Below are 18,642 nucleotides of genomic sequence, written 5' to 3' on the forward strand. Positions count from 1 at the left end.
TATGCAGGAAAGGGCCCGGATTGGTGCACAAGGGAGTCTGGGACTGTATTGACAGGTTGCAGACAACGCTCAGGGAGGCTCCCGTGGGACTACTCTATGGAGAGCAGACTCCTGTGAAAGGTTCATTTGTGGAAAGGTGAAGGCAGTTGTGGCCGATGATCCAGGCACGGGAAAGGCAAGTCTCTGCGGCTGGAAGAGCCTGTGGGGGGACCCAGGCACCAGAGGCTGCGGCTTGGACTGCGATGACTGGGAAGACCACGCTCAGGGAAGGGCTTGTGCCCCCGGGGCACGTACTTATTGCTTAGAGAGGAAGGGGTGCCTCTCTTTGGGCACATGCACCATAGTTGCAAACTTGCATGTATTAAGAAAAGGTGTGCTGACGGAGAGGAGAACGTTTTCGTTTCCTAAACGTCGCACCCCCGGCTGCTCCTTAACTAGCAGGAGCCACTCGTTTTCCTCGAACGGGTCTGGGGACCCGAGCCCGGAGGAAAACGGGTCTCGCAGAACCCCGTCGCCTCCGCAGTCCCCTCAGCCCCACAGGTCCCGCAGTCCTGCAGTGCCTGCGGCGGGCCGCCCAGCACCGCACCGCCCGGGGGCAGCAGGCGGAGGACTGAGGGCGGAGCCGCAGCGTGCCCGCCCCGCCCCCGCCCTGCAGCCGCGCCGGCCCGGCGCGCGCACCGTGCGCGTGCCCGGGGCCCGGCGGCGGCGTGCGCGGGCCGCGCGTGCGCGCTGCGGCGGGGCGAGGGGCGGCGCGGGCGCGAGTCTGTCAGTGACAGCGGGAGGGGGAGGGGGCCGGAGATGGTGGCGGCGGCGGCGGCTCTTCCGACATGAGGCAGCGGCAGCGGGAGGCACGGCGGCGGCCGCGGCCGCGGCGGCGTCGCTAGCTCGGGAGGCCGCCCCCGGGCGTGGGCGGGCGGGCGTCCCGGGTCGGCGTCGCGGGAGCTGGCTCTGCGGCAGCGCAGCGCAGGGCGGCCGGCTGAGGGGCCCGCGCCCGCCGCGCCCTGCGCTCGGCGCCCGGCGTCTCCCGGGGCGCTGGGCATCCCCGCCCCGCTGGGCCGGCCCCGGAGGCCGGGAGCAGGCCCTGCTAGACGCGCTGCGCCGACGGGGGCGACCGCGGCGTCGCGGGCTCCTCAGACTCGCGCCGGCGCCGGGGCCTCGCTGCAGCCCCTCACAGCCCGCCCGCAGCCTCCCGCGGGGCCGCCGGCCTTTGACGCAGGGGAGGCGCCGCTCCGCGCGGCATGAGGGGCCCGCCGCCGCCGGCGGGAGAGCCGCGCGGGCGAGAGCGGCTGGCGGCGTGAGAGGGCTCGGCTGGACTTGCCTCCGCAGCCGCGGCGGCCGGAGCAGGCGAGTGCGCGGGGTGGGCGGCGCGGGGGGCCGTGGGGGCGCCGCCGCCTCGCCGGCGCGGGATTGCCGGGTCCGTCCCGACTGCTGCGGGCGGCCCCGGGGCGGGACGGCGGAAGCCCGGCTTAGACGTTAGCCGCAGCTTTCGGGAGCGTGTGGTGCCTCCGCAAGTGGACCGCCCCGGCCGCCGCCGAGCACACCGGTGGAGCTCGTGGCCTTCAGGAGCGTGCGCCTGTGTGGGAATCGGTGCCCGTGTAACTCAGGTCGTCTTCGCCGACAGGTACCAGAGCCCCCGGCCCGGAAGGTTCGGAGCGCTCAGCAACATGGCTTCCCCGCCCCACCAGCAGCTGCTACCGCACCACAGCACCGAGGTGAGTTGTGACTCCAGCGGAGACAGCAACAGCGTGAGGGTCAAAATCAACCCCAAGCAGCTGTCCTCCAACAGCCACCCCAAGCACTGCAAGTACAGCATCTCCTCCAGCTGTAGCAGCTCTGGGGACTCAGGGGCCGTCCCCCGGAGAGTGGGCGCTGGAGGCCGCCTGCGCAGGCAGAAGAAGCTGCCCCAGCTGTTCGAGAGGGCCTCCAGCCGGTGGTGGGACCCCAAGTTTGACTCGGTGAACCTGGAGGAGGCTTGCATGGAGCGCTGCTTCCCGCAGACCCAGCGCCGCTTCCGGTATGCGCTCTTCTACATCGGCTTCGCCTGCCTGCTGTGGAGCATCTATTTTGGCGTCCACATGCGGTCCAAACTGATGGTCATGGTAGCCCCAGCTCTGTGCTTCCTCGTCGTGTGTGTGGGCTTTTTTCTGTTTACCTTCACCAAGCTGTATGCCCGGCATTACGTGTGGACCTCTCTGGTTCTCACCCTCCTGGTGTTCGCCCTGACCCTGGCCGCCCAGTTTCAGGTTTTGACGCCTCTCTCAGGACGTGTTGACAGCTCCAATCGTACCCTCGCAGCCAAGCCCACAGACACTTGCTTATCTCAAGTGGGGAGCTTTTCCATGTGCATCGAAGTGCTCTTTTTGCTCTACACCGTCATGCACTTACCTTTGTACTTGAGCTTGTTTTTGGGAGTGGTCTATTCTGTTCTCTTTGAGACCTTTGGCTATCATTTCCGAGACAAAGACTGCTTCCCCCCACCTGGAGCATGGGCACCGCACTGGGAGCTGCTGAGCCGAGCCCTGCTCCATGTCTGCATTCACGCCATCGGGGTCCACCTATTTATCATGTCCCAGGTGAGATCCAGGAGCACCTTTCTCAAGGTGGGACAGTCAATTATGCATGGAAAGGATCTGGAAGTGGAAAAAGCCCTGAAAGAGAGGATGATTCATTCTGTGATGCCCAGGATCATAGCTGATGACCTGATGAAACAGGGGGATGAGGAGAGTGAGAATTCTGTCAAAAGGCACGCCACCTCCAGCCCCAAGAACAGGAAGAAAAAGTCTTCCATACAGAAGGCCCCCATAGCATTTCGCCCTTTCAAAATGCAGCAGATCGAAGAAGTCAGTATTCTATTTGCAGATATCGTGGGCTTCACCAAGATGAGTGCCAATAAGTCTGCTCACGCCCTGGTGGGTCTCCTCAATGATCTGTTCGGTCGCTTTGACCGGTTGTGTGAAGAGACCAAGTGTGAGAAAATCAGTACCCTGGGAGACTGCTATTATTGCGTGGCGGGGTGTCCAGAGCCCCGGGCCGACCATGCCTACTGCTGCATTGAGATGGGCTTGGGTATGATCAGAGCGATCGAGCAGTTCTGCCAGGAGAAGAAAGAGATGGTGAACATGCGTGTCGGGGTTCACACGGGGACCGTCCTCTGCGGCATCTTGGGCATGAGGAGGTTCAAATTCGATGTGTGGTCCAACGATGTGAACTTGGCCAATCTCATGGAGCAGCTGGGAGTGGCGGGCAAGGTTCACATTTCCGAGGCCACAGCAAAATACCTAGATGATCGGTACGAAATGGAAGATGGGAAAGTTACTGAACGCCTTGGCCAGAGCGTGGTTGCTGACCAGTTGAAAGGTATGTGCGTTTCTTTGCCTCGCCATCTCCCTCCCCGGTCCTATTTGTGTTGAGGAAAAAAAAAACCAAACAATCTTTTTCTAGTGTCAGTATCTGGAGGCAGATCAGTTGTCTCAGGATACCTCAACATGGGGGCATCTCTGGGCTGATGAGACTTTGCTTCTGGTGAGTCAAATGTCACAGATCTGTTCCCACTGTGACAGTGCTGACCTAGATGAGATCTTTAGGAGGAAGGAGAACTTTGGAAATGCATATACTGCCAGTCAGCTGTTACTGTTTCTGAAATTCTGGGGGCAGGTCCGATGAATGTAGTGGGGTCGAGGGGGCATCAGAGCCTGTCAGCAGGCAGCACTTTGAAGTACTTTAACAGATTGTCTTTCTGTTTCATTTGGTTGCCCCTAAATCCCATCAAAACTTTTCTCCATGCCTTTTTCCAGAACTGTGAAGAATAAAACTTTTCTCGTCTTGAGGCCTCACTTTGCTGGAATAAGGAAGTTGCTTTAGCCCTGCAGGACTCTTGAGAATTAAATGGAATTATATACCCTCAGTACATACTGCCTTCTTCTAGGTCTCTTTTTAAAAAATGTATTTTTAGCTTTCAACTTTCATTTTTATTGTGATATTTCTCTTACCATATAGACTGCAGCATTTTACAAATCTACCCGGATCAGAGTTTAGACCCCCTATCCCCAACCCCTTGGATTTGTATCTGGTCTCTTGTCTCGGACTTAAGTTCTTACTGCTGTTCTTGATATTTTCACTGGGGTTCTTTTTTTTTTTTTTAATTTTCACAAAGGGCAAAAATTTCCGAGGCCTGGGAAGTGATGTAGAAGTAAGGGGGACCAAAAGTAAGGATTCTAAATTCCTAACCCCCATCCCACTCCCCTTTTTAAAAACAGTCCTTGTGTTTTACTAAAATCTTTTTGCTTGGGGAGGGAACATTTTGGAAGTATGTAGAGAAAATAATATTGATTCTTAAAAGTCAAAATTTGTAAAGCTTGTTGTGTTTTGTGTTGCTCATGCGTTGCATGATGACACAGTGAAAAGCTCCAGGAAAGAGTTTGTCGTGGGAAGGAACAGCTTAAGTCAGAGATGAGAGCAGTAATAGTCTCAGTCAGAGACAGTAAGTGGTTGAGTGTGGGGGTCTGAATAGATTGTCAGGCTTTACATCATCCTATATGCTCAACTGGTATTTTGTTTCTCTGCTTGTGATTAGAGTTCCCCATGTCATTTACTTTCTACTTGGTCATAGCACTTTTTCCTTCTCCTGACTTTTCTTTATTAGTTTTGCTATGAGTTGAAGAATTTACAGGTGTAAGTAGAACACTACTGATACTTCCCTCTGTCTAGAGAGCTCTAAAAGATACTTTGAGGAGGTCCGAAACTACACCTTGCAGTTCACTTGAGAGGTTCTGCTGTGGCGATTGTCTTTCCCTGTAGGAGGGTGACTCTTGCTCTCAGAGTCGTCAGAGTCTACAGATGCCAGTGGTGTGTGGGGCGGATGTAATCCCTGCTTGACACTTTGGTATCTTTAAGATCTGAGTGTTGCAGGCTCTGTCCTCAGGGGTTGTGGGACAGATTCCAGAGAGCTGTGCTATATGACATTATGACAAGGGTAGCAGTTCTGTAAGTGGTAGTCTGAACAGTGTGTTTCTTGAATATCAAGAATAAAAACAGATGTAATCGTTAAATAGGTCTGGAAGGCGCCGAGTCTTTGAATCTTCCACAGTACCCATTCTTGTTAATTTATGGGTAATTTTATTTTTCAACTTCAAGTCAAGTATCTCAAAGACAGTGAAAAAATATGCTAGAAGGGGGTCTATTGATTTTTTTAACTTCAAATAGTGTACATTTGGTAAATTAACTTTTTCTTTAAATTTGTGTATGCTGTATATTGAAGGGGAAAGTTTTACTAGATGGGAGGTAGGGAAAGGTGGAAGGCTCAACTAAAAAGGTGGTATTTTTATATGGTATTCCCTCCTTTAACTGTTTCCCTGAGACCATGATTTTTGCTTTATTCAGCTCATTTTGAAAACCTTTGTGGACAGGACTCCAGTAATATAGGATGTCTATACAACTTCCTGCCTCTGTTTGAAACTGCCCAGTTCTGTTCTGTCATTGTCCAAATCCACTAAATTGAGAAGATAGCACAGTTTGTAGAGAACCCTTTTTATACACGAGGTTAAGGTTATGTTTTTAAAATTTTCATACTTACCCAAAATACCATGATCACGAAGGTGGTTTTCACAGGGTAAGGCTTATCTGTTGTACTCCAGAGGTGCTGACCCTTGCGATTTCCCCGAATGCGGGAAACTCGACTTCATAATTGGGGGTGGTGGGGGACTGCATTTGCATTCTCCCCTGTTTTAAAAAAATAAGTAAGTAAAAACCCACAATTTCTTTTAGCCCATCTTGCGGTTTGTGGAGATACTTTCTCTCTACAATGTTGGGCATAGCCTTTACTATATATCCCCTTTTCTGATAATGGGGTTAAAAATACCCAATAGAGGACTCTGTAGATATGAGTACCAGTAGGCTGGGCGCTCCAGAACTAGCCTGGCAGCATGGAAAGTAGCTCCTGCTCTGTAACTTATCTGGAAAGGTTTGTGGAAGGCTGGACTTCCATTATTCCTGCACATTCACTCACTCATTGGAAATCTTTAGTATGTTCTTAACATGCGCTCCTTGCCGTAGATGAACTCGTGGAGTGCTGACAGTTCCTGACCTCAACAGGCTTACAGTTCTAACTGTGGTAGCATGTGTGAAGAGTCAGGAACCCTGTATGGGGGCTACATACTGAGGTGGATCTTGAGACCTGGTGGTGGGTCTTCAGGTAGATAAAAGAACATTCGGTACAGTGGATGTAGCATGAGCCAAGGCTCAGGGTTGTGTGTCCCTGTGGGCTGTAAGTAGTACTTCATTAGGGCAAGGAAGGGTGTGGATCATGCAGAAAGGAGTTTGTGTTTGATTCTGGACATAATGGGGAGCCGCTGATGGGCTTAGGCAGGAGGCTTAGGTGATATAATTTGCAAATTTAGAAGGCTTACTTTTTCAGTTCTGGGGAATGTAGGTTGGCAGGGAATGAGATGGGAGATTAGAGAGTTGTTTCCGTAAATCCCAGGCAGGGGTCATGGCAGCCTTAGCTGGGGTGTTGACAGTGACAGTGGAGGAGTGGAGCAGACAGGAGAACCAGTATGGATCGGGTAAGGAGTAGAGCCAGAATTAAGCAGACAACTTGGGGGTGAGAGGCTCGATTGTCTGAATGGGATATGGCCTTTCAAGGTTTCTGGAGTTGACACTGGAGACAGTTTGCAGTCAGGAATGAGTGAGACCTTTGAAGTTTCTATGGCATGAATGGAGAATGCAGAATTGAGTTGAAGAATATGAAACAGTCCAGGAGCCCCTGGCTTGTTCATTCATTCATTCAACAAGTAATTTATTTTGTGCCGGGCAGAGTTCTAGGTGCTAGGGATACAGCAGTGAACAAAACAGACAAAAATTCCTGCTCTCGTGGCATGTCATTGTGCACTGAAATAAAGTTCTCAGACACCAATCTGAGCGGCGATGCAGGGCTGCCTCTGTGCAAGGGAGAGCAGCGGTGGTGTTCTGTTCTAATAGGGCAGTCAGTAAAGTCAGTGAAGTATAACATTTCTTCTGCATTAAGTTTTAAGGAGAAACAAAGCAAAAAGGAGGATATAGAGTGTGTGTGTGTGTATGCGTCTATGTGTGTTGGTGTGAAACTTTAGGTAGGGTGGTCAGACACTGAGGGAGAAGGTCGAAAGAATTTTCAGCACGAGGCTAGGACTTAGGAAATGATCCAAAAAGTAAGAGGCAATTATTATTAAAGGTAGGTAGAAATAGTGTGATATGAGTGATGGGAAGAAGCATCTTTTTACACCATTTAGGACAAACCACTGGGCCCAAAAGGATACTAGCTGTTCTGCTCTTCCTTGGGCCACAAGCCAAAAGGTGAGGAGGATTGTCTGGAACTGTTTTTTTTTTTTTTTTCTTTTTTCCCTCCTGTTATAGATAGAGTCACAAAGACAGAAGGTGAAACTGTCAGCAGATATCTATAAATGTCTTATTTTCTCCTCTGAAATATTAGGAAGCTGCAGCAGGGTGCGCAGTCATTCCAAATCGACAGCAACAACTATGTCTTTATAAAGGGAATGTCTGGTAGCCATTGCCAACCTTTCAGGCTCATGAGCAACGGGGGGAAAGATCTGCTGATGTGCACTGGGCAGATAGTCACCCGCTGGCCACAGCAACCAAGACCTTCTCCAAGTGCTAGTAGGTGGCTACTTAGGAGAGGTCCTATCTGGCCCCCTTCTGGGGCCCTTCCTCAAACAGAAAGAAGGTGGGCTGGGGCACTCTGAATGTTAGCCTTGCCAGTGGCTGTCCCAAACTGGCAATCTGGGCCCCCTCATTCCCTACCAGCTGGCAGCTAATAGCCCTACTAAAGTACCAGTTTTAGGCGCAGTTTGCTTGCTCAGTTGGTCTCCTTGCTTCACTGGACAGCGTGAATAGCTTGTCCCCACCTGAGCAGATATTCTTGCCACTGGAGTGCTAGCCTACAGCTGACAGCTCATTCCTTCCTCTGTAGTCAGGCTGAGAGATTCTCTGCTTGCCTGCATCCTGGAGCAGGCTGTCTCGTGCATGTTGAAACATAGCCTTGGATGGCAAGTGGCAGAGGCAAGATGAAGCAGAAAATTTTACTGACAACCGAGATTGGAAACGAGAAAGAGCTGTGGAGCGGATGCTCACGCAGCCCCTGGTGACAATGTATTCCGGCTTCTTTTTTTTTTTTTAAATATTTTATTTATTTATTTGACAGACAGAGATCACAGTAGGCAGAGAGGCAGGCAGAGAGAGAGAGAGAGAGAGGAGGAGGAGGAAGGCTCCCTGCTGAGCAGAGAGCCCAACGTGGGGCTCGATCCCAGGACCCTGAGATCATGACCTGAGCTGAAGGCAGAGGCTTTAACCCACTGAGCCACCCAGGCGCCCCTGTATTCCGGCTTCTTTAGGCCAAATTACATGCCTTCCAGCAAAAAGCACACAGGTGTTAATTTCAAGGACCAGCTTTTGAGCAGAATTTGCCTTTCCGCAAAGAAAGTTAAGGATATGGTTTGCTGAATGGCAGGTGGAATGAAGAAGGAGGGAGGGTAATCATTTAGGTAGAATTAACAAAAAAAAGGGAAAAATTAAAAAGAAGCAATCAGCATAAGTAAAGATATTTCAGGGACTAGCCAGCCTGGTTCCTGTAATGGTCACCTGTGTACTTTGCCATGGAGTAATAACCTTGAAAGAAAATGTTGAATTTTCTCTTGTGTGTGCATGTGCCTAAATTTTCCTCTTTCCTTGGTGATTTTGGTATTAGTATTTCTATTGGGAGTCTTATAAGACGGTGGTCATTAATCACTTGAATGCAGGTCCCCTTGCTGGGTGGTGATAGGTGGCTGCTGACCCCCAAGGGAGCGGCTGAGTGGCCTCTCTTCCTGGTAGCTCTTGGCATCATTTGTACTTGCACACGAGACCCCTAGAGACCTTTATTTCCCCAACAGGAACTAGCATCCGTGGAGGGAATTTTATGAGGAGGGGAGAGTTTTTGAAACAGCAAGGGCACTGCCACATGAGGTCTAGAGCGTCCACACTGAGACATTAGTGCAGGATGGTGGTGAGATAACTTGAGCGCATCACAGGCTGGTGGGGGCGGTCTTCCCTTAAGAGGGCTGGATGAGGCCGTGACATTCATCAGTCTCGCTCATGCCCTGGTAGACTGCACCAGCCAAACTGACACATGGCCAACCTTGGGTCAGGTTTGGCAAAATTGTACTTCGTGAAACTCATGTGCTCTTGTTAATTGGTTTTTTTTTTGTCCGCACCGCCCCCCGCCCCCCACCCCACATCTGCGGCATTGCACTTGTAAGAAAATGCCTGGAATGCCTGCTCTGCTGAAGTTGGGAGAGAGGCTCATTTCCTTAGAATAGTCTGGAAGGTCAAGCCCCCCAAAGACTGGTGGTTGGAGTGGCAGTAGCAGAACCAGAAAGGAAGTGAGGGACAGGAACAGTTTCAGGAGTGGGTGGGATTCTGGGACTGCGATGATCAGGAACAGCTGTGACCAACCAATGAGGTTTTCCATCAGCCTGTGGTTCTGTTCTTAAACATTTTGGTCTCAGGACCCTTCTACACCCCCAAAAATTATTGGAGAAACTAAAGAGTTCTTGTTTATGTGCCTTATCAATATTTATCATACTGGAAATTGAAACAAACTGAGATGTTTAGGAGAATCTTTCCTTAGAATTCATTTTAAGGGCACCTGGGTGGCTTAGTGGGTTGAGCCTCTGCCTTTAGCTCGGGTCATGATCTCAGGGTCCTGGGATCGAGTCCCGCATTGGGCTCTCTGCTCAGCAGGGAGCCTGCTTACCACCCCCTTCTCTGCCTGCCTCCTCTCTGCCTACTTGTGATTTCTCTCTCTGTCAAATAAATAAATAAAATCTTTAAAAAAAAAAGAATTCATTTTAAAATAATAATAAATTCATTGTACCCACTGCATGTTAATAAAAATAATATTTTTATACATATAATTATATATTAAAAATGGACATTTTTTATTTATTTATTTTTAAAAAGGTTTTTGAATGAATCTTTACCCAGGTGTGATTTTGTAACATAATGCATCGGTCATTTGGAAAATATTGGTTTCCTGAGTTACGTAGATCTTCCAAATGTTGACAAAAGCCAAGTCTTTAAATACCGGGAAGATGTCGACTTCCCAGGCACAGAAGTTTTATCATTTTTTTTGAAAGTTTGAATTTTATCACTGACAACAAATACTGTCAGTTGTTTCCCTTGAAGTGACAGACTCTGTTCATTTTTCAGGAACAGTCTGCCAAATACGCTAGTGTGAGTGGCCACAGTTTGTAGGTTGAGCAGAGGTGATCTTCCATCCGACAAGCTGCTGGTTCAGCTTGCAACCCAGACAACTGCGAGGGTGCTTTTCTCAACCCTACGGGGGTAGTCTTCTATTTTATTTTATTTTATTTTATTTTTTTAAAGATTTTATTTATTTATTTGACAGAGAGAAATTACAAGTACACTGAGAGGCAGGCAGAGAGAGAGAGAAGGAAGCAGGCTCCCTGCTGAGCAGAGAGCCCGATGCGGGACTCGATCCCGGGACCCTGAGATCATGACCCGAGCCGAAGGTAGCGGCTTAACCCACTGAGCCACCCAGGCGCCCCAAGTAGTCTTCTATTTTAACACAGTCACTCAAGCTTGAGGTTTAACGCAATTATTCATTTTTACTGCATCATTAAAGGACTCCTTAGGTGAAACTGTTTGTTTTTTTTCCTTCTGTAAGCGTGTGGTAGTCAAGAACACACTGACAATTCGAGCGGTCTGGTGCCACCACCTTGATTACTAGTGGGTTCAGCCACAGCTGCTTTTGCACCATCAGTGCTGATGCCGACACTGAAAATGGCAAATAGTGTCCTAGTGTTATGTTGAGAATAGTTTTAACCCTACAGATGGACACCCTGCCGAGAGGTTTCAGGGACCCCTGGAGGTCTGCGGAAGTACTGTGGGAACTGCTTCCTTCAGCTGTAAGTTAGGAAATCTGAGGGTTTGTCCGTACTACCCACACACACACTCTCATACATCTGAAACCACTCTGACTAGATGTGCAATGGACGTGGTGCATTTGTTGTGGAGGCACCAAGCGGCTTTAGTTCATACCTTTATTTTTTTCTCAAACAAATCCTTTATGCCTCTGCCAAAGTTTTGCTGGTGGTGTTTAAGGTTCACAATGAAACTATCCACTTTGGTTTTTTAACTTTTTTTTGCCGGGCTTACCCTTTGGCAGTATAGTTTCGTAGATGAGCATGGATTTTGGTTTCTGATGCATTTGCATTCAGTTCTTGGTTGTGCAGTTTCTCAACTGGGAGCCTTGGGCAAGTTTTTGGGGACTCTCCAATTTATAGGAGTGACAGTAGCTCTGTCTGAGGGTTATTGGGAGAATCCAGTGAGAGGATTGAAGGAAAGCACTTGTTGGGGTAGTGACTCTCCCACAGTTGATTTATTTGATTAATAATAACCAACTCTTTCGCCTGGTTGAGTCACATTTTGTTCTGTACGCAAGGGTGTTTCTTTTTTCCACACTTTGTTTGGTGCAGTCTTGTATAACTTGGTACTGAAACCCAAACCACACCAGGGACTGTGATTGTGTCAGTTTCTCGAATTAAAAAGGGCAAGTGTCCAAAATACAAAAGACTGATAGCCCTGGTTAAACTGTAGCTGCCAAGTTTGGCAACTTCTTAACTGAACACCCTGGGGAGTTTAGGCAGTATTGTTTTGGGGCTGCGTGTGGTCCCCAAAGCTTAGGGGTACTTAAGATGATGTGGCCCTTGATAATTGAGGAATTATGGGGAAATCTTCAGCGTTGTGACTCTGGAGATCCTGGCTGAAGTTTGAGCTAGAACAGTTATTCAGCTCTACTGCTTTCTACTATAAACTACTCTATTTACTCAATAAATATCAAATGATTTCCTGCTATTTGTGAGGCCTGGATTAGGTTCTGGAGAAAGAGCCCTCTGCTCTCTTGGAGCATATACAGCCTAGAAGGGGAAGTAGACATTAATCAAATTATCACCTGAACAAATACACACTAGACTTACTTATTGTATTACAAATGGGGCTGGGAGGTAGGGACACTTATCATTTCCATTTTATAGGCACGGGGACTGAAGCATAGAGAGATGAAGTAACTCAGGATGGCCACACAGCTAGATAGAGCTGCTAAATGGTAGAGCCAGTATTTAGACCCAAAGGGGCTGTATTAGGAAACACTAGTGCCCACTTAGTAGAATTGCAGTGAGGATTAAAGGAGAAAATGATGTTAAGTACATAGAAAAGTACTTGGCACCCAACAACACTCAATAGAGATTAGATGCATTAGCTAGTGAAAGTGGGGACAGCTTTCTTAGCAGCACCAACAGCAGGAAAACAACCATACCTTTGTGTGGTTCTTTCCAGTTCTCAGAGTGTTTGCATGCACATTGTCAGCCCAGCTGTTGTGAAGTCTATGTGTATGTTTAGAAGTTTGTATTTTTTTGCTTGCTGCTTTCCCATTATAGGACTTTTTTTTTTTAAGAGTTTTGGGTTTTTTGGTGGTGGTTGGGGAACGGAAGGAGGTGGAGAGAGAAAATCGTAAACAGGCTCCTTGATCCTATAACCCTGAGATCATGACCTGAACCGAAATCAAGAGTCGGATGCTTAACCGACTCAGCCGCTCAGCTGCCCCCCAACACCATTATAGGTTTTCCAGACTGAGTTGGTTTCTTAACATCTTCCAAAGGTGAGCAATGACTTTTTTTAAAGAATCTATATATATTTTTAGATTTTAGCTTATTTGATATATGTCACTCTATTACAGAGATCACAACTTTTGATGCTCAAATTGTGCCATCTCGGGCCCATGGGAGCCCCCTTAGGTTGCCCCTAAGTATTTTTCATACAACCCCAGAGTCTTTAATAGCTTTCTTATGCATTTAGTGATATTTTTAAGGAGTAGAGAAATAATCGTTAATTAAAATCTCATTACTTCTGTTTGTCTAATAGGTTTATTCCAAGACTGAACCAAAGTTTTTCCCTCTCCTTTTTTGAAAAGAAAATTAATAGTATATGCATGTTTATTTGAAGAAATGGCGCTGCAGAAGAAACAGTTCGTGCTACTTCAGGTTCTTTGGAAGCTTTAATTTGCATTCTTACAATTGAGAAGTACAGAGTAATGCAATATTTCTTTGTACTCTACCCTCCTGCTAATGCCTGTCCAGGCACAGGTGCCTGTGCATGTGGATAAGTGGAGACAAAGAAATGTAAAATGAAAAGAATCTTAAACCAAAATGTAAACTGTTTGCAAACTGAAGAGTGCCCCCAGCCCAGCAGGCCCAATCCCCCAGCACCAGCTGTGGAAGGTTCCAGAAAGCCCAACTCCAGGAATTCCCTTCATGGGAACTTTATTCTGAATAGTACTTCCTGGAATTACTGCCCTGCCACTCCCCTTTCCATCTTGCATAATGTGTATTTGACAGACTTTTTTTTTTTTTTTTTAAGATTATTTATTTATTTATTTGACAGACAGAGATCACAAGTAGGCAGAGAGGCAGGCAGAAAGAGAGGAAGGGGAGCAGGCTGCCTGCCAAGCAGAGAGCCTGATACGGGGCTCTATCCCAGGACCTGGGATCATGACCTGAGCCGAAAGCAGAGACTTTAACCCACTGAGCCATACAGGCGCCTCTGACTTACTTATTTTTGTTTATGGTCTTTCTTCATCCCACTAGAATGTGTCTTGAGAGCAGGGATTTTACCATGTTTTATTTTCTGCTGTATTCCTAGCGCTGGGAACATAGCTTGGCAAATAGTAGATGCTCAATAATATTTGTCTTAGTGAATGAATGAATGAATGAATGAATATTCTAATTACTTACACTCTGCATGTGGATGCTCTGTTGTGCGAGAAACCACACACTAGTCATTTACACAGAACAAACTAGGAGGCCGACTGGAAGTCAATGACTGGTTTATAAGGAATGGTTGAGTGGTTTGTTAAAAAGAGGTTGTAGGTAGGGTCTTGCAAGGACCTAGGGAAGCAGGCAGAGAGAGAGCAGCCAAGGCACAATGCCTGAGAATGTGACCTAGGGCATTGGTGCGGGAGAGTGGGCAGCCTCAGGATGAGGGGACGCTGCCAGTGAAGGCCCGCCAGGTGGTGGGGTGGTGGGGTGGGCTGTAGGGCAGGAACTCAGGTCACCGAAACCCAAGTGTTTATTTTGGGCCCAGGAAATGTGGGCTTGAATGGCTTAGTTTAGGCAATCACTTTTAAGCTTTTTAAAATGGAGATTTCAAGAAGTGTATTTATCTTTAATAATACTGTAGCTCCTTATAATTCTTATTTGATTATCATTTCTGCACATGAAAAACCAGCATATCCTTTTTTTGGCAAAGCTCCAGGATAGTCTTTGTGCATAATTTCCAGGATTTTTATGTAATGCTATTAAATTCATTTTTTTCCTTCCACAGAAAAATGTGCTACTGAAAGCAGCTTTTGAATCATTTATATTCATGTTTGAATTGTTTGGGAAATATTAACTTCAGCTTTTTGCCATTTAGTTTGTAGAGAGGAAGAAAACCCATATGCATGTGATTTATTTTCTTGTATATGGGATATTAAAATACAATAAACCATTAAGGCTTTGACATTTTAAGTAAAAGCGCCTACTGCACATTGGTTCAGTGAGTTTTACTCTGCTAAGTGTTAATATTCCAAGTGTGGATTGCATTGTATTCTGTGACTTCATGCATGAGTTCTTTTCCCCCTGAGAAAATGCTACTTATGGTTATTAATATTAATTTTTGTTTTGTGAATGAGCTGTCTAAAATTGGGGAGAATGAGCTTTTTATCTTAAGATGTTTTCTCCACTAACTAGTGAAACACTTTCTGGCTCTCCATTTCCTCTTATTTGTAAAGCATAAAGTTTGAACTAGACCCACCATTCTCTTGTAAGAGCAGCCGAGTGTCTCACATGACTGGAAAATGGTATACATTCTTTTTTTTTTTTTTTAAGATTTTATTTATTTATTTGACACAGGGAGAGAGATCACAAGTAGGCATAGAGGCAGGCAGAGAGAGAGGGGCAAGCAGGCTCCCCGCTGAACAGAGAGCCCGATGTGGGGCTCCATCCCAGGACCCTGAGATCATGGCCTGAGCTGAAGGCAGAGAGGCTTAACCCATTGAACCACCCAGGCACCCCAGTATACATTCTTAATACGAAGAAGTAGTTTTTTCTTCATCTGTTTCTTTAAACTGTGGGCCCTCATTTAGGCAGATCTAGAATATGGAAAGTCAGATTTACAGAACTGCTAAGTTGTGGGGCAGGTGTGGCATTCTTCACTTTCTACAGAGGATTCTTATAAATGAGTAAGATTGAGTTACAGGAGTATAATTTACATGTTTTTTTGGATCACATTTGTTATATAAAGCAGAGTATCATTAGAGGAACACTGCTTGATTTTGAAAGTTTGAGGAACACTCTTGAAATGGCTTGGAGAAAATGTGAAGTGATTACATTTTTAAAAATATGCTTTAATTCCTGTTTGCACATTATTTTGGAGATTCTAAGGTTATAATTTCACTGTTTTGGCAAGTTTTTCCACTAGCAGAACAGAGCAAATATTGGATTTAATAATGTTCTTACTGATTATTCCATTAATAAAAGACTTGCTGGCTCTGGATGGTGAGTTCCTGGACCTGCTTACTGGCTACTTAGTGTACCAGAGTCCCATATATTTACTGTATATTTAGTGTGACTCTGGTAATTAAAAAACTAATGTCCCTGGAAAATGTCTACCTTAGACCTTGCAGTTAGAAATTAAAGGTCAGGGGCACCCGGGTGGCTCAGTTGGTTAAGCAGCTGCCTTTGGCTCGGGTCGTGATTCCAGGGTCCTGGGATCGAGCCCCACATCGGGCTCCCTGCTCGGCAGATAGCCTGCTTCTCTCTCTCCCCCTCTCCCTGCCGCTCTGCTTACTTGTGCTCTCTCTCTAGCTCTCTGTCAAATAAACAAATAAAATATTAAAAAAAAAAAAGAAAAGAAATTAAAGGTCACCTGTGATAAAGTGAAACCCTTGGATTTAATTATAAAGGATTTATAAAAGATTTTGAATGGTCTTCTTATCCTGTCTTAAGAACAGCAAAGCAGCTCAGGGAGAGTAATATAATATTTGCTGTGATGTCCATGGCTGGTGAAACAAAGTGGGAAAGGAAAAACACTCTACTTTGTACTCAAAGACAGTGTTGTCATTGGCTACATGTGTCATCTGACCTGAGAGAGAATTTCACCCCAACAAAGACCCACCTTGTGAAACTGTAGCTTCCCTGAGAGAAAGTGTTATTCACAGCCTGTTGGAGTCACATGTTTCCAGGACTGAAGTGACTGACTCAGTCTGTAAGTAACTGCAGAAGGTCAAAACTCTTACAACCACCATACAGACAACATTTTTTTTTTCTTTTTTTGTCTCTGACACACATTTCACAGCGAATTTCTCAGCTGGAATAATTTCATTAACTATGTGTTCTTTCTGGCTCCTGAAAGAAAACCGTGATTCTGAACACTTTCAGAGTTGATGATTCTCAGATACCGACTTTGTCTCTCTGCCATCTGACTGTTCACATGGAAATGTTTGGTTTCATGGCTGCAGTCATGATGTTACTTTATTTAGTTGCTATTAAATTTCCAATTCCATATACTCCCCTGGAGGTATTCCAGTTTGCACTAAGGTTTCTGTTTCTTTCAGCAGCATTGCTATGGTGTATGGAACTTTCCCGAATGGGAAATGTGACCAAGTTTCTCAGACTGGATGATTTTCCATTTTTCTTTTCTTTTCCTTTCCTTTTCTTCTTTTCTTTTTCTTTCTTTCATTCTTTCTTTTAATAAGGGCTTTTTTGGAGATATAATTTGCATATCATATAATTCATTCATTTAAAGCATGTAATTTGGTGATTCTTAGTATAGTCACAGATCTGTGCGGCCATTAATATGAGCAATTTTAAAACCTTTTTAATCACTTTAAAAAGAAATCCTATACTCATTAGCAGTTTTCCCCCATTCCCCCTAAAACCTCCAGTCCCTGGCAACCACTAATCTACTTTCTGTCTCTATAGATTGGTCTGTTCTGTCCGTTTCATAAGAATGGTGAAGAATGGTGCCCTAAAGTATGCCACCTTTTGGGTCTGGCTTCTTTCACTCAACATGCTGTTTTCTGGGTTCTTTCACCTTGTAGTCAGTGCCTCATACCCTTTTTTTTTTTTTTTTTTTAAGATTTATTTATTTGACAGAGAGAAATCACAAGTAGACAGAGAGGCAGCCAGAGAGGGAAGCAAGCTCCCTGCTGAGCAGAGAGCCGGATGCGGGACTCGATCCCGGGACCCTGAGATCATGACCCGAGCCAAAGGCAGCGGCTTAATCCACTGAGCCACCCAGGCGCCCCACCTCATACCCTTTTTATGGTCCTATAATATTCTATTGAATGGATTGACTATACTTTATTTGTCCATTTGCCATTTGATGGAAAGCTCTTCTTTTTTGAAATCGACAGTCAAGCTGATTGTTTGAAAGTAAGTTGAAAGGATTAAAAAAAAAATCCTTATTATTTAATAATGTTCCTTGATTAGGGGCACCTGGGTGGCTCAGTGAGTTAAAGCCTCTGCCTTCGGCTCAGGTCATGATCCCAGGGCTCTGGGATTGAGCCCTGCATCGGGGGTTGGGGGGGGTGGGGGGGGGTCTCTGCTCAGCAGGGAGCCTGCTTCCCCTTCCGCCTGCTTCTCTGCCTACTTGTGATTTCTCTCTCTGTCAAATAAATAAAATCTTAAAAAAAAATAAAGTTTAAAAAATAATAACAACAATATTCCTTGATTAAAATTTAGCCACTTTGTTTTCACCGATGTTTACAAGTTTTCCCCAAAAGGCAAAATTAAATGAAACTTGATACTGAATGGTACTTTAATATAAATGTTTTATGTAATCAGGTTTTTTTTAAACACCTATCCTCTTTTCTAAGCTTGATCCAGGTTGATTAAATGTTAAATTCTCTGATCCTTTTCTTTTCTCCTATCCAGATCTCTAAAAGACAGCTGTAGGGGAAACATATGGTTGAATATGAAACCAGCCTCATTTAGTATGTTGTTAAATATAAATATCAATTAACGTAAGCCTTTCTGGATTTCCTAAGAGCTGAGGATTTTCCCCTTTATTCAAGGAGAGAGTTTCCTCTTTTAGCCTGATTAAATGTTTGGTTTTATATTTCTTTTCTTTTTTTTTAAAGATTTTATTTATTCATTTGACAGAGAGAGAAATCACAAGTAGGCAGAGAGGCAGGCAGAGAAAGAGGGGGAAGCAGGCTCCCTGCTGAGCAGAGAGCCCCATGTGGGACTCAACCTAGGACCCTGGGATCATGACCTGAGCTGAAGGCAGAGGCTTTAACCCACTGAGACACCCAGGCGCCCCTTGGTTTTATATTTCTGAAATGTACATTCATAAAAATGAAATATGTCAAATGAATTAATTTTCTCAGTGACTCAGTTATTTTTATTACCTGTTATTCAGCTTTTACTGATATAGCAGTTTCCCTCTAAGAACAGGAGTTTTTGCTTTACTTTAGATAAACTGAGTTTGCTCCATTTTTCCAGTTCTTACATTTTGAAATAATTTTGCTCCTTTATCTCTTGCTATCAGTTTATA

The 18,642-nt window shown here is 46.0% G+C and overlaps 1 protein-coding gene across 1 annotated transcript in view; it reads left to right on the plus strand.

Annotated features, from left to right (window-relative positions):
* The first annotated feature begins 750 nt into the window (after positions 1–750).
* The window catches only part of ADCY9 (adenylate cyclase 9), a 113,701-nt gene continuing 95,809 nt past the window's right edge, over positions 751–18,642 (plus strand). The window contains exons 1-2 of the mRNA XM_082713199.1: positions 751–1,344; positions 1,622–3,357. Of these exons, the coding sequence (XP_082569325.1) occupies positions 1,665–3,357 (1,693 nt within the window). The 5' untranslated portion in view covers positions 751–1,344; positions 1,622–1,664. The remainder of the gene's footprint in view (positions 1,345–1,621; positions 3,358–18,642) is intronic.

This window comes from Mustela nivalis (assembly GCF_964662115.1).
Source record: "Mustela nivalis genome assembly, chromosome: 19".
Taxonomy (NCBI): Eukaryota; Metazoa; Chordata; class Mammalia; order Carnivora; family Mustelidae; genus Mustela; species Mustela nivalis.